This window comes from Petaurus breviceps, unplaced genomic scaffold (genome assembly GCF_028583685.1).
Source record: "Petaurus breviceps papuanus isolate PSGF00001 unplaced genomic scaffold, PetGlider_PUasm1.0 90925, whole genome shotgun sequence".
Classification (NCBI taxonomy): Eukaryota; Metazoa; Chordata; class Mammalia; order Diprotodontia; family Petauridae; genus Petaurus; species Petaurus breviceps.
Genome location: NW_027187380.1, coordinates 27,804,515 through 27,820,045, shown reverse-complemented (window position 1 = coordinate 27,820,045; position 15,531 = coordinate 27,804,515). Strand labels below are relative to the sequence as shown.

Sequence of the window (15,531 nt, the reverse complement as noted above, 5' to 3'; positions counted from 1 at the left end):
TCCATTTCAGTTAGATTGTCAGATTTATTTATTTATTACAGTTGGGCAAAGTATCTACTCATTATTGTTTTAATTTCCTCTTTAATTTTTATTTTATTTATCAGTTCAATATTTATCTTAATTCTAATTATATTAATCTCATCTTTGATTTTCAAAATTTGTAATTTATTTAATTTTGAATTTGTTCTTTTCCTAGCTTTTTTAGTTGCATGTTCAATTCATTGATCTCCTCTTTCTCCATTTTATTCTTGTATGTATTTAAAAATATAACATTTTCTCTAAGATCCTCTTTGAGTACATCATATAAGATTTGGTATGTTGTCTCATTATTGTCATTCTATTGCATGGAAGTTATTGATTCTTTCTGTGATTTGTTGTTCGCCCTACTCATTCTTCAGGATTAGATTATTTAGTTTTCAGTTAATTTTTAGTTTATCTTCATGGTCCATTATATATATTTTTATTACATAATGATCTGAGAAGAATGTACTTAATATTTCTGCCTTTCTCCATTGGATTGTGAGTTTTTAATGCCCTAATACATGGTCAGTTTTTGTGTAGGTGCCATGTACTCCTGAGGAAAAGATAAATTTCTTTCTGTCCCTATTCAATTTTCTGCAGCGGTCTACCATATCCAACCTTTTTAAAATTCTTTTTACCTCCTTAACTTCTTTCTGAGTTATTTTGTAGTTAGACTTGTCTAGTTCTGAGAAGGGGGATGTTGAGATGCCCTACTAGTATAGTTTTGCTGTCTGTTTCTTCCTGTTAACTCATTTAACTTTTTCTCTAAGAATCTGGATGATATACCACTTGGTGCATATCTGCTTAGTGTTGGTAATACTTCATTGTCTCTGGTACTTTTTAGGGAGATGTTTCTTCATTTATAACTTTTATATCTATTTTTGCTTTTTCTTTATCTGAGATCTGGGTTTTTGGGGGTTTTTTTTGTATTTCTGCTGAAGCAAAATATATTCTGCTCCAGACCCTTTATTCTCTGTGTATCTCTCTGCTTCAAATATGTTTCTTGTAAATAACTTATTGTGGGATTGGTTTTTTAATCCATTCTGCTTATCTCTTCCATTTTATGGGAGATTTCATGTTGTTCACATTTACAGTTGTGATTACTATCTGTTTCCTTCTCTCCATCCTGTTTCCTCCATGTTTATGCTTTTCTTTTTCCTTTTTCCCTTTTCCAACTTGCTAGTGTTTTGCTTTTGACCACTGCATACTCTATCTGCCCTCCCTTCTATCCATTCCTTCCCCATTCTTTACCCTTTCTCCTACTTCTTATAGGGTAAGTTAAATTTCTATATCTGTGTATGTTATTCCCTCTTTGAGCCAGATCTGATGAGAATAAGGTTCAAACATTGCTCATCTCATTTCTTCTTTTCTTCTTCTGTAATAGGTCTTTGCACCTCTTCCTGTGATATAATTTACCCTGTTCTGCTCATGCTCCTTTCCTCTTCCCCCAGTACAATCACTTTTCACCTCTTAATTAGATTTTTCATCATCGCATCAAAGTCAACTTATAGCCTTGCCCTCTGTTTATGTATACCCCTTCCAAATGTCATAATATAGACACCGTTCTCAGAAGTTACAAGTAACATCTACCCATGTAGGGATGTAAACACTTTGCCTTATTGCATATCATAGTGTGGTTTTCTTCTTTCCTTTTTACCATTTTATACCTTTCTTTGGTCTGGTATTTGGAAATCAAATTTCCTGTTGAGCTCTGGTCTTTTCATCAGGAAGGTTTGGAAGTGCCTTATTTCATTGAATGACCATCTCCTCCCCTGAAAAAGTATGTTCAGTTTTGCTAGGTTGTTGATCGTTGGTTGTAATTCAAGGTCCTTTGCCTTACACAGTATCATATTTCAAGCTCTGTGATCTTTTAATGTAGAAGCTTCAAGGTCCTATGTAACTCCTGCAAGGTCCTAACTGTGGTACCATGATATTTAAATTGTTTCTTTCAGGCTGCTTGCTATATTTTCTCCTTGACCTGATAATTCTGGAATTTGGCTACAATATTCCTTGGCATTTTCATTTTGGGATCTCTTTCAGAAGGTGACTGGTAGATTCTTTTCCTTGACTGTTTTACCTTCTGCTTCTATGACTTCTAGGCAATTTTCCTTGATAATTTCTTTAAAGATGCTGTCCAGACTCTTTTTTTTTTTTTTTTTGCCTTTTGGAGGGCAATTGGGGTTAAGTAACTTGCCCAAGGTTACATGACTAGTTTTTGTGTGTGTGTGTGGGTGTTAAGTGTCTGCGGCTGGAACCAAACTCAGGTCCTCCTGACTCCGGGGCCGGTGCTTTACTCACTGTGCCACCTAGCCGCCCTCTCTCTCTCTCTTTTTTTTTTAAACTGACTTTCAGGTAGACTAATAATTATTAAATTAGCTCTCCTAGATCTGTTTTTCAGGTCAGTTGTTTTTCCTATGAGGTATTTTATCTTTTCTTCTATTTTTTCATTCCATTTATTTTGTTTGACTAATTCTTCATGTCTCATAAAGTCATTAGCTTCCACTTGCCTAATTCTAATTTTTAAGGAATTATTTTCTTCAGTTCCTTTTTGCACCTCCTTTTCCATTTGGCCAATTTTACTTTTTAAGGAATTGTTTTCAGCTGGTTTTTGCACCTCCTTTTCCATTTGGCCAACTTTTCCTTTTCAGGAGTTGTTTTCTGCAGTGTACTTTTTTCCCATTTGTATTTTTTAAGGAATTGTTTTCTACAGTCAGTTTTTGTCCATCCTTTTTCAACCTGTTGACTGTCTCTTGCATACCTCTCATTTATTTTCCCAATTCACCTGCTGCTTCTCTTATTTGACTTTTAAAATCCTTTTTGATGCCTTTCAAGTTGGCTCTTTGCGCTTCAGACCAGTTCATTGTCTTCTTTTTAGTTTTTGAATGTGGGTATATCGACATTGTTGTCCTCTCTTGAATTTGTATTTTGATATTCCTTGTGCCCATAGAGAGACTCTATGATCATTGTCCATTTCTCCTTTTTGTTCATCTTGTTTGCTATTTCCTGGCTTTTAAAGTTGGGCTCAGCTTCTGGGGCACAGAGGGCACTGTCTCAAGCTTATTGTGTTAGTGTCAGGGGCCTGCTCACTGGGTTTGTGTGCAGTGCTTATAGCTGGAGGTTTTAGGGGTCTGGTATCTGGTATCTTAACTGGTGCTGAGTTGGGGTGGGGTTTATATTCTAAACTGGTTTGGCTATCATTTGTCTCAACGTGGCCAGAAAACCATGTTTCCTTACTAAGGTACTTTTTGTACTCCTTTGGCCTTCCTATGTAAAATAACTTTACATCTGGTCAATTTCTATAGAGAATTGTTATAGTTGGTATTTGTAATTTCTTATGTTGATTTCTAATTTTTCGTTGTTAATTGCTTTTAAAAATAGTTTAGGATTGAGTTGTAATTGTTTACCAAATTTTTTAAAATTACTGTCTTTTAATATTGATATTTGGCCTAGCAAGTAGTACTTATCAGGATAAGTATTGCATTAATCACAATTTTCATCTATCTGTTAAAACATAATTTACTTGATTATTTTTTATGACTTTTTTGTGTTCACTATGTTCAGTATCTACCAATTCTTTTCTTAAAAAAATACTCATGATGTAAAATGCATTAGACTTTTATATAGTCCTCATTTCTTTGCCCACTCCCATTCTTTTTCCTTAATCCTTTCCCATATATTTTTCACCATCTTCATTAATTCCTCACTTTTCATTGAAGTTACCAGTCATAAAAGAATGTATTAAAAAGCATTTATAAGTGCTTACTATGTGCAAGACACTATGTTGAACACTGGGGAGGCAAATAGGAATTATGTGCATATGTATATGTAGGTGTATTTATGAAATTTATATCTCTTTTTGTGCATATTTTTTTTTAAGCAATCGGGGTTAACTAATTTGCTCAAGGTTACACGGCCAGTTATTTCTGGGTGTGGTGCTGAGTGTCTGAGCCCGGGATTCGATCTCCAGGTCATCCCAACACTGGAGTTGGTGCTCTTACTCGCTGACCCACCTGGCTGCCCCTTTTTTGTTCAAATTTAAAGTTAATATATTTTATACCCAACTTTATTAAATGTATTTGTAGCTGTATACACACATTCTCACATACACATTTATACATTTACATGTGTATATACATACACATGTATGTGTTTAATTTTGCTCAGTTTGGATTTTATAATGCTTTTCCCTCTTCTCTTCCCTAGTTGTCCCTGTGATATTGAAAGCACTGACATATGATGAAAAACGAGGAGCCTGCAGTGTGGGTTCCAATGTGAGAGATGCTGCATGTTATGTTTGTTGGGCTTTTGCCCGTGCCTATGAGCCTGAGGAAATGAAACCTTTTGTTAATAAGATTTCAAGGTAAGATATATTTTGTGAAATTATGAAGATGAAAGATTTCTTTATTGTTATCGATACTGATAAATCTTGCTTGATAGCTTTTACCCACAACTCACTCAACTTGTTATTGAACAAGTGAATAAATGAATAGATGAATAAATTTGTTTTAGAAAAGATCAAGTATATAAGCAGATGTTTTACCGAAATAAGATATTGGCATATCCCAGCCAATGTTGTCATTAGCTTGAGCAGTGTTGTGTGGAGTTTGCCTGCATGTTACTTCTTCGAGTAATAACTGTCCTACACAGAAAGATAATCCCTTATTCCTTAAATTAGTACTTAGTTAATAAGTATGCCAATTAAAATAAATGAGATTTTTTTCCAGTTACCAATCATTTACTGATAATTGATTTGGTTTAGTTGAATTTTAATTGTATCAAAATATCAGAGACCAAACAAAAAATATAGAAAACCAGTATCTTTTTTTTTTAAATTAATGTATGATATAATTTCCCTGGCTTTTATAGAACATGAAGTTTCTCTTCTTTTACCTATTTTTTTAAAATTCAGAATTAGAGAATCCTGAGTTTATTTTGATATCTATATAGAACAGCTTTCATTAGTTTTTTACTTTGTTTTAAACTTAATTTATAAAAGGACAGTGGTGCACTCAGAGTAACAAACCAATCAGAGACAAAAATTTAGTGCAATGTAAGATACATCATTTTCCCCCCTTGCACTTTCTATGTCAATATGTGACCTGCAGGGATTCCTCTGTATGGTATGATGACCTCCATTTCTATTTGAGGTCGACACTTCTGCCCTACATTAATGCTGCTTTCTGAAGCCTTTGCTTGTGTGAGACTTGGGCAACCAGGAAGAGGAGAGAAAGTGGAGGTGGTTCTGTTTCATTCAAGAGTAGATACCATGGGAGGACAAAAGGGAAAACACTGTTGTCTTGTTTTGAGGACCTCGTTTTGGTGCCTTTCAATGTGTTTTTTTTATTTTTAAAGTTTTTTTGCTTTTTGGAGGGGGGAGGGCAGGACAATTGGGGTTCAGTGACTTGCCCAAGGTCACACAGCTAAGAAGCGTTAAGTGTCTGAGGCCAGATTTGAACTTAGGTCTTCCTGACTCCAGGGCTGGTGCTCTATTTACTCTTCCACCTAGCCACCCCAATGTGCTTTCTTTTACATTACTGTGGTCACTGTGTCAACTGTGTTCTTTCTTTTTTAAAAATAAATATTACTGATGCCTTTTGTTCTTATAAAATACTTGCCTTTTGTTCTTATAAAATACTTATTTTTGGATATAACTCCCAACCCAATCCTGCAATCAAACCCTCCCTTAGAAGCCCATCTCTCTGATGAGGGAAGGGAGGTGTATTTCGTTATCTGTGCTTGGAGACTGCTACTGGATTTTTCAATTGCTCAGAATTTGTCTCTTTAAGAATTATTTTTTCATTTTGTAGCCATTATACATACTGCTAGCTCACTTGGCATGAATTCATACAAATTTTCCATGTGTCTTTGAATTCATCATATCTGTCATTTCTTACTGCACAAGAATATTCTATTAGTCATATACCATAATATGTTTAACCACTCCCTAATTGAAGGCAACCACTTTATTTCCAGATCTTTCTTATCACAAAAGGTTCTGTATTGTGTTTTCTTAGGGTAAACTGTCAGGTTACTTATTTTTAGGATTAAAAATAATTAACTTAGCTCTACAGCATTCCATAATGATGGAACTTTACAGATTCTTCCATTCTTTTATATTTCCTTCCTTCTCTCTCACCATGGTCCTCTTTTTGTGAGACAGAAGAGTCAATAAACCTTTTAAATGACTGGTTGTTCAGTTACTTATTCCAATCTTCGTGACCCCATTTAACAATAGCAAACCAATACTACCCATAGGTTTTTCTTGACAAAGACACTGGAGTGGGATTCAATATTTCCTCCTTCAGTGGATTAAGGCAAACAGATGTTCCATGACTTGTCTAGGGTCACAAAGCTAGTGTCTAAGGCTGGATTTGAAATCAGGTCTTCCTGTTTGTAGGCCCAGAGCTCCATCTACTAAGCTACCTGTGAGAAGTTGATATTATATGCTTCAGGAGGTACAGTTTACCTATATCATTCTTTTTTTAAAAACCTGTTTCAGTTTTGGTAAAGGATTTTGATTTGATTTCTATTGAGTTAAAGAGAAACAATAGATAAGTAGTTCTTCATTTTTCTACTACTCAAATTAAAATCGCTAGGACCCAAAGGGCAGTAATATGAAATACTCTGGTACAAATTAAAAATGATCTCTTTTATTGATAAATTTAAACTTAAAACATTATCACATTAAAAAAACTTTAACAGGTAGCTTTGTTCTTCAGCATTATTTCAGAATAAAGAAGTCTTGCTTTTTTCCTTCAGGAGACTGTGATTGCCTCCCTTTCTCTTGGTTTTGTCCAGTCTTCATTTTCTACCAACTGTCCACTTTTGGCAAAGCTTCATTCAACAAGACATTTGCTAATAATTCAAGTCTTTCTATGGTGTTAGAAAACCTTTCCTTATCTTACATTGTAAAGTCAATACTTGAAAACAAAACCAATTTTAAAGTGAAACAACCCCTTGCATTGACTTATTACAAATTTCTTTTATAAATAACTCCCCCCCCAAAAGAAAACTTTAGAAACTTTATTCAAAAAGTAAACAAAAAAGTGAAGCTGGAGGAATTAAATAATACCTGTCACTTTACTCTCTCCAAGTTCTGAGGACAGCTGTAGGGTGTGCTTAGTGTGGTCACAAGCCATCGTATCACCAGGTCTCTGCTGGCAGACAGACGAGCTCTTCCTAATCACTCTTATCCTCTCCTTGGTAATGTCTGTATTCTGGCTTCAGTTCCCAGGTATTTTTGTGGGTTCCCTTAACATTTTAAATGCCTATTTCTCTCAAGATTTCCTTCAGGTATATCACAGGCTGCTTGGTGATGTCCACTAAATCCTTAGTGTTGTAATACTGATGTTTTTCAAAAGCTGAAAACATGTCCAAAACCTGTTGCTCATCAGCTCTAGCTCACTTTCCATCTTCTTTCTTTTTCTTCTCATATTCAATATTGTATTGATGATTAGCCACTGGTTTAAAATTGGTTGTAACAGCTTTGTCCAGCTGTTGTGATAATCTTACAGTAAGGTTTTGAAGATTCTTCTATTTGTAATCTCTTCAATCTCATATAGTTTTCACTGGCAGCAGGTCTGCATTCAGCACGCTGTACCACTATTCCTTCCAATGAAAGTTTATCTGATGAGCTCTCTGTAAAGATTGTTAATGTCTGTCCTCCCACACTCTGCAAGACAAATGGATGCTCTCAAGGAGCACTGACAGAAGCAGGCTTTCCACCAATACCATAGATATTTGCAAGCTCTTCATTCAAAGTAAAAGATACCTGAGTCCTCCCTTGATTCTTTGCAATCCTCAGCTTTCCTACTTCTCCCCTTCCTGAAGCTTTGGCCCACTGCTGAGACAAATACTTAGGAACCTTCACGAGCCACACACTCTGGTGTTTTGTTTGGCGCCGGTCGAGTTCCCCGCGCTCGGCCATGGCTCTGCGCCGATGCCACCACCGGTGGAGGAGAAGGGAGTGCGGGTTTGAGGAAGGAAGTCCGAGGGTCACGGCTCCGGCTCCACCGTTGCTCCAAAGCCTGGAAGCGGCTTTATTGGGGGAGAGGAACACGCCACTCCCGGAGACCAGGAAGCCGGGGGTTATCATTCTTACTAAACTTCTTTTACCTTTCCTAGTCTTCTCCCCTTCATTTAAAGCAAAATTTTAAAACAGCCTTATGACATATATGTATGTTAACTAAAGAATTATACACATAGCCCTGACAGAAAATGTATATATCATTTTGTACCTGGGTCTATTCCTCAGTTTTACAGAGATGAGTAGCATCTATAGTCATGCTTGGTCATTAGCACTCTTAAGTCTTTAAAAATGTTTTTCTTTACATTGTTGTAGTTATTTAATAAATTATTCTCTTGATTCTGCTGACTGTACTTTTCCCCAGTTCATACAGCCTTTTCAAATTTCTCTAATTCTATTCTTTTCATTATTTCTTTCAGCATATTACCATTATATAACCTCAAATATGAAATCCTCCTTCAAGAACTCTTCAAAATCTAGTTCTCTTCCACTTTCAAGTTTTCATACCCTGTCCCTTACCTTCTCAAATTGTCTTAGTTAATGATGTTGGCCTCCTTGCTCTTCTTTGAACAAGATACTATATCTTCTGACTCCATACATTTTTACTGTCTGTCCCTCATGCCTGGAATGCTGTCCTTCCTCTTCTCTGCCTCCTGCCTTCCTTCAAGTCTCAGCTAAAATCCCACCTTCTACAAGAATCCTTTCTGAATCTCTCAGTTCTAATACCTTGTATCTGTTGATTATTTCTCATTTATCCTGTTTATAGCTTGTTTGTACATTGGTTTGTATGTTTTCTCCTACTATTAAATTGAGAGTTTCTTGAGAGCAAGGACTGTCTATTGCCTGTCTTTGTATCCATAGTACTTTACACACTGCCAGGCATTTGGTAGACTTAATATGTGCTAATTGACTGACCATTAATATGCCATGTTTTTTTCATTCCTCCGTTTGTGGTTATGCTCTTAGTTTTCAGTTCTTTGCTATGAGAAAAAGTACTGTTACACGTATATTTGGACATACGAGTCCTTTCTCTTTTTCTTTTGATCTCAATCTTTAGTTCACCCATGTTTCCAACCTCTGTATCATCTTCAGCTTTTCACTAGAATTCATCTCATATATTCAGTCTCATGCCAAGTTTCTTCAATTCTACCTTCACAACTTCTCTGACTTATGTCCCCTTCTTTCCATTCATATGAATGTCACACTTGTGCTCATCACCTCAGACTTGGACTTTTGCAATAGTCTTCTGGTTCTTTCTGCCTCTTTTCTTTCCTTTACATTCCATCCTCAACTGCTAAAGTAATTTTTTCCTTAAGTGCAGGTCTGACTATGTCACATCCCTACTCTGCAAATTCCAGGGGATCCTTAGGATCAAATATAAGATTAATAGTTTTTCTTTAAGAGCCTCCACAACTTTCCCTTTTATTACCTTTCCAGTATCCTTTCTCTTTAGTTCTTTCCTTGTACTCAGTGCTCTAGTGATAATGGAATCACTAATGTTGCTCACTTCACTCCTTCAGTGTCCCCTACCCCCACAACCAGTACTAAAGACTAAGAGAAAGCAAAAGTAAAAGAAAATTCTTCTAAGAAATATGATGATAAAACAAAATTAATGTATACAGTGTCTATGTCTAGTATGTCTCTTTTTATCCATTAATCTTTTTGTCATGAGGTAGGGAACATGTTTCATCATCAGGAGATATGGTTAGTAATTGCCTTTGGCAGAGTTCTTAAGTTTTCCAAATTTGTTTCTGTTTACAATGCTGATGTCCTTTTAAAGATTTGTTCTTGTGGTTCTACTTACTTCATTCTGGATCATTTCATACTCCCCAGGATTCTCTGAAATTGTCTTTTTCCTAATTTTTAATGTTATAATAACATGTACTTAAATTCATGTAAAATAATTAGTTTATTTATTCCCCATTTTATTGGCTTACTCTTTCATTCTACTTTTATTTTTTTTCACCTTTTAATCTCTTCTTGCATATCAAGAAACTTACTTTGTTTGAAGAACTTTCCTTCCAGTATAATCCTCCTTTTTAATTCCCATTCCCTCCACCCTTCTTGTTTCTCTGTGTTGAATTTGTTGTATTGCTACAACAAACTGTATGTGTATCTATCTATCTATCTATCTATCTATCTATCTATCTATCTATCTATCTATCTATATCTATATCTATGTCCAATTTGCATTTCTCTAATTATCATGATTTGTAGTGTTTTTTTTTATATGGTTATAAATAACTTGGAATTCTTCCCTTGGGAATTGCCTGTTCTTATCTTTTAATCTTTTTTTTCTCTTGTGGAATGGTTCTTAGTCTTATAAATTTTATTATATTTAGGAAAAGTCAATTTATTCCTGTGCTTTCTAGTGCTTTAACATAGGTGTTGGGTATCATGAAAGGCAGTTTGTATCAATTGATATGATAATGTGGTTTTTATTATATTATTCATATGGGTTATTCTATAGTGATCTTCCTTAGAATGAACCATGCCTGCATTCCTGGTATATATATCTAACCTGATCATTATGTACAATCTTTCAAATTTGTAGAATTCAAAATTGTAGAATATTTTTTAATATAATTAAAATTTCAGAGTAAATTTTCCTTAGAGATATAGGTCTGTAGTTTTCTTTCTCTACTTTTTCTCTCCCAAATTTAGGCATAAAAATCACATATATTGTCATTGGAAGAGTTTGGAAAGGTTCCTTAAGTGATACTGGAATTAATTACTCTTTGATTGTTTGAAAATATTTACTTGTAAATCCATCTGGTTGTGGAATTTTTTTCTCAGGGAGTAAATTTATGGCTTATCCAATTTCTTTTGCTTTATTTTTTTTCTTTTTGGAGGGGCAGTTGGAGTCACATGGCTAGTAGTGTTAAGTGTCTGAGGCCAGATTTGAACTCAGGTCCTCCTGATTCCAGGGCTGGTGCTCTATTCACTGCACCACCTAATTGCCCCTTAAATTTTTTCTTTTGCTTTTTTGTTAATTCTTATTGTTATTTATATATATTATAATATAATATATATTTATATATAATATATAATTTATTATTATAATAAATTAATTAGTTTATTGTTATTTTTCTGATAAAATATGTATGTGTATACATACACAAGGACATATATGCACAAAACTGATAACCCAGAGAAAAGTATAAAATAAAAATATAAAATCTAAGGATATTATGAATGTGCATGTGCACCCCCCCACACACACACACACCCACACCCACACACACCCACACCCACACACACGTCTACTTTTGAGATAAAAATAACACAAACATCTCAGTTTCTCTGTTTTATTTAACATTATGATTTGAAGGCATTAGATTCTGAGATAAATAATTGTTTCTTTTCCCCCAATAGAATTTATCTTCACATAGTTCTTTCCAGTTGAACAAATGTGTATACTTATCTGTGATTAGTGGAAAGGTAGGAAGGGGATTCATTATGACCAGCTCTAAAAGTCAAAATGAGGATTCTGTATTTAATCCTTGTTTACTAAATGGGATAACATGGTTAGACCTGTATTTTAAGAATATCACTTTGGAACCACCATGGAAAATTCCATCCATATCCAGAGAAAGAAACATGGAGTCTGAATGTAGATTGAAGCATACCTATTTGCTCTCTTTTCTGTTCTGCTTTGTTTTTTTCTTTCTTTGGTTCCTCCCATTCATTCTAATTCTTCTATACAACATGACTAATGTAAAAAAATGCTTAATAAGAATGTATATGTAGAGCCTGTATCAGATTGCATGTCATTTTGGGGATGGGAAAGGAGAGAAGGGGAGAAGGGGGAGTGGAGAGAGGTGGAGAAAATTCAAAACTTATGGAAGTGAATGTTGAAAAATAAAAATAAATAAATTTAAAAATAAAATAAATGATGATTCCTCTTCCCTCTCCTCCCAACCTCCCCCCCCCCCCCAAAAAAAAAGGAATATCACTTTGGTGATCCTTTTGTGAAATGAAGGTTGGCCTGTTGTGGAGGGAGACTTGAGGCAGGGAGACCATCCAGAAAGCTATTATTATAATCCAGGGAGAGAGAAAAGGAGATTAAAAGACAGAAAGATAGAGTTGGTGAGAGACAGAGATAGGTGGATCAAGGAACAGCTAGGTTGTGAGCCCGAATAATTGGGATGATAGTAGGTAGTAATAAGGAGGTAAGAGTGGGTGCAGCTAAGTGGTATAGTGGATAGAGCTTGGCCCAAAGTCAGGAAGACTCAACTTCCTGAGTTCAGATCTGGCCTCAGTCACTTACTAACCGTGTGACCTTGGACAAATCACTTAACCCTGTTTGTCTCAATTCCTCATCTGTAAAATAAAGTAGAGAAGTAAATGGCAAGCCACTTGAGAATCTTTGCCCCAAATGGGGTCATGAAAAGTTAGACATGACTGAATTACTCAATAGCAACAATTGAAAGATTAGAGCATTTTTAGAAAAAATAATGAATTTATTTTTGGACATATTGAGTTTAAGACAGGATGTCCAGTTTTAGATGTCTAATCAGTAGTGGGAAATGACAGACAGAATGGCGGTCAGGAGAAAATTTCTGATTAAATAAATAGGTCTGAGAATCATCTGCATAGAGATGAAAATGGAATTCATAGGAGCTGATGCAATTAATAAATGAAGTAGTCTAGAAGAAAAAGAGAAGTATAGAGCCTTGGGGATACCAACAGTTAATCAGTAAATAAACAAAATTAACCTGCTCTTATGTTGAAGGTACTGTGCTAAATGTTAGGGTTAAAAAAAAGATAAAAGACAGCCCCTACCCAAGAGGAGCTCATAATTTAATGGATGAGAAAATTTACAAACAAATATGTGAAAATAAATTATATACAGAATAAATTGGAAATAATTAACAGAAAGAATTAAGGGAAATAAGGAAAGGCTTCTTGTAGAAGGTGGAATTTTAGCTGGGAATTGAAGGAAACCAGGGAAGCCAGGAGGTAGAGATTAGGAGGGAGAATGTTATAGGCATGTGAAATAGCCAAAGAATGTATCTGGTGCCAAGAGATGTTGGGTCTTTGAGAACAGCAAAGAGGCCAGTTTCACTGGACTATATGGGGGATATAGGGTGTCAGCAGGGTGCCTGAAGGAGTGTGCAGAGGCAGGTTATAAAGGATTTTAAAAGGTAAATAGAGGATTTTGTATTTGATTCTGGAGGTGACAGGGAGCCATTAGAGTTGATTGAATTGGGGTTGGGGTGATTACATGTCACATATGTCCTTTAGGAAGATCACTTTGAGGGATGAGAGTAGCGTAGTGCGGAGAGACATAAGGCAGGGGGACCAACCAGTACGCTATTGCAAAAGTACAGGCAAGAGGTGATCTTGTTACATTCATCACTTATCAGTGTAATCACTGGCCTGTACCAGGGTGGTGGCATTATCAGAGGAGAGAATTGCATATACATGAGAGATGTTACAAAGGTGCAAATGCCGAGACTTGATTATTGATTGGATATAGAGGGTGAGAGACACTGAGAACTTGAGGATGACACTTGTGTTTTAAGCCTGGGTGTCTGGGAAGGTGGTAGCATCTTTTTTTATGTGAAATGAGCAAGTTGAGGGAGTATAATGTTGGGGTGCTTGAGGAAGTATCATTGTGTATGTTAAAATTCCCTAATATAAGGACTGTGGCTGGAGAGGAAAGACTATGAGCCAGTAACTGAACATGTTGAGGAAGGAAAGTATCCTCGAGGCCTGTAGAAAACAGCTACCAAAATTTTGGTTAGTTCAGTAGATATGGATGGAGTGAACCTTAAAGGAGAAGAGACTGCTGAGTGATGGTGTTAGAGGGAGAACTCAGAAGTGGTATCAGGGAGCAGAGGATATTCCAGTTCCCATATCTCAACCAGTGATTTATGGAAATGAATAAAAATATAGCCGTTGCTGAAAAGGGTGGCCATGGAGACTGCGTCTTTAGGAGGGAGTCAGATCTCAAGGAGAGTCAGTAGATAGGAGTGGGAAAGGAGCTTTGAGATGAAGGCAATTTGTTACCTATGAAGCAGAAATTCCAGAGAGTACAGTGGAAGATTTTGGTAGCTTTAGAGTATGACATTTGGGGTGGAAGGGTTGAGGAGAATGAATATGAGGATGCAGGCAGCAGGGTATGGGAATAGGATTCAGAATCACTATGGCAGAGGAGTTTGTTAATTGAGATAAACTTTCATTTTTCATGTGTGTTTGGCTTCAGGGTTGTCTTCTGAGGGCCTTAGGTAGTTCAGTCAAAGTTCAACAAGTACTTGGAGCTGAAAAAATGGTATTACTCCCCTTCCTTAAGTTAGGCATCCAGGGAGGAGACTTGATGAAATTGCCTTTCTTCACTATGCTGGAAGGGAAGAATCTGGTCTTTGATGGAATAGGTTTTCTTTCCTTTTTCCACAGGAGATTAGACGCCAAGTAGGAGACATAGTGGGAGGGAATAATGGTCTCTGCCCTCATCACAGAAGTAGGAGATTGACTCAGTGAGTATTGTCTCTTTACCTCTAAAGCAAGAGACTGGTTTGTTGTGGAATGGCTGTCCTCTTTCTGTGGAGGCTGGAGACGAAGCAGGAGATATTGCCTGAAAGAATGGTAGCCTCTCCCCTCACCACAGAGTTAGCAGTAATAGATTGGATGAAGATTCAGTACAGCAGTTTGAGAAGGTGTGATTAGACAGGGGACAGGTAGGAAGAGAACAGGGAGAGAACAATGTCATGAAAACCTAGAGAGAAGAGAGTATCAAGAAGAGAATGATCCACAGTGTCAGAGGCTGCAGAGAGGCTAGGCAAGATGCTGCTGCTTGAGAAAAGGCCTTTCTCAAAGTCAAAAGATTTGGCTTCGTAGAGGTCATTGGTAACTTTGTGGAGAGTGCTTGAATGATAATGCCAGAATTCAGAAAGTGAGAGGGTTAGTCATCCCAGAGAGTGCAGTGAAATGGTTTGTAGGTCTGGAATGGGACATTGGAGAGTTGGAAATCAGGTTGAGGACCATAGGAATAAGGGAGAGTGCAGTGTGGGGTAGGAAATGCAGTTTATACAGTGATGGCTATGGGTTCAGAATCTCTACAATGAAAAGTGGAAGAATGCTAACCATTGAAGATGAGTTCAGGCAGATATAAGTGATGAAAGAAGTCCCTTGAGAAAGGAACCCTTTCTTGATGTCCAAACCTTGCAATGACTGGTGATGTTGTGTCTTGCGGTGCCCAGGAGATCCACCTCACCACTAATGGGAGTAGGTGAAGGTATAACCTGCTAGACTCTGGATAGGTGTGGTAGGTACTGGTAATTTGAAGTGGATCTGGTCTGGGAATGTCTTCCGGAGTACTGGAGAAGGCCCTTGGATAAAGACTGAAGCCAGAAACTTGTGATCTTGGTCTGATACAGGGCACCCTGAAAAGATTCAAAAGGGAAGAAGACCAGTCAAGTAGACTGGATTAAGGCTGAGGAAGGATCAGAGTTGGAGGGCACAGTTGGGCAAAAATAAAT

General features: G+C 36.5%; 1 protein-coding gene and 1 pseudogene across 8 annotated transcripts in view; one reads left to right on the top strand and one right to left on the bottom strand.

Annotated features, from left to right (window-relative positions):
• The window catches only part of TBCD (tubulin folding cofactor D), a 572,945-nt gene that overhangs the window by 243,662 nt on the left and 313,752 nt on the right, over positions 1-15,531 (top strand). For all 8 annotated transcript variants that reach the window (XM_069076616.1, XM_069076621.1, XM_069076618.1 and 5 more), the window contains one exon: positions 4,225-4,381. In XM_069076616.1, the coding sequence (XP_068932717.1) occupies positions 4,225-4,381 (157 nt within the window). The remainder of the gene's footprint in view (positions 1-4,224; positions 4,382-15,531) is intronic.
• Positions 5,392-8,095, bottom strand: LOC138152630 (general transcription factor IIF subunit 2 pseudogene; annotated as a pseudogene).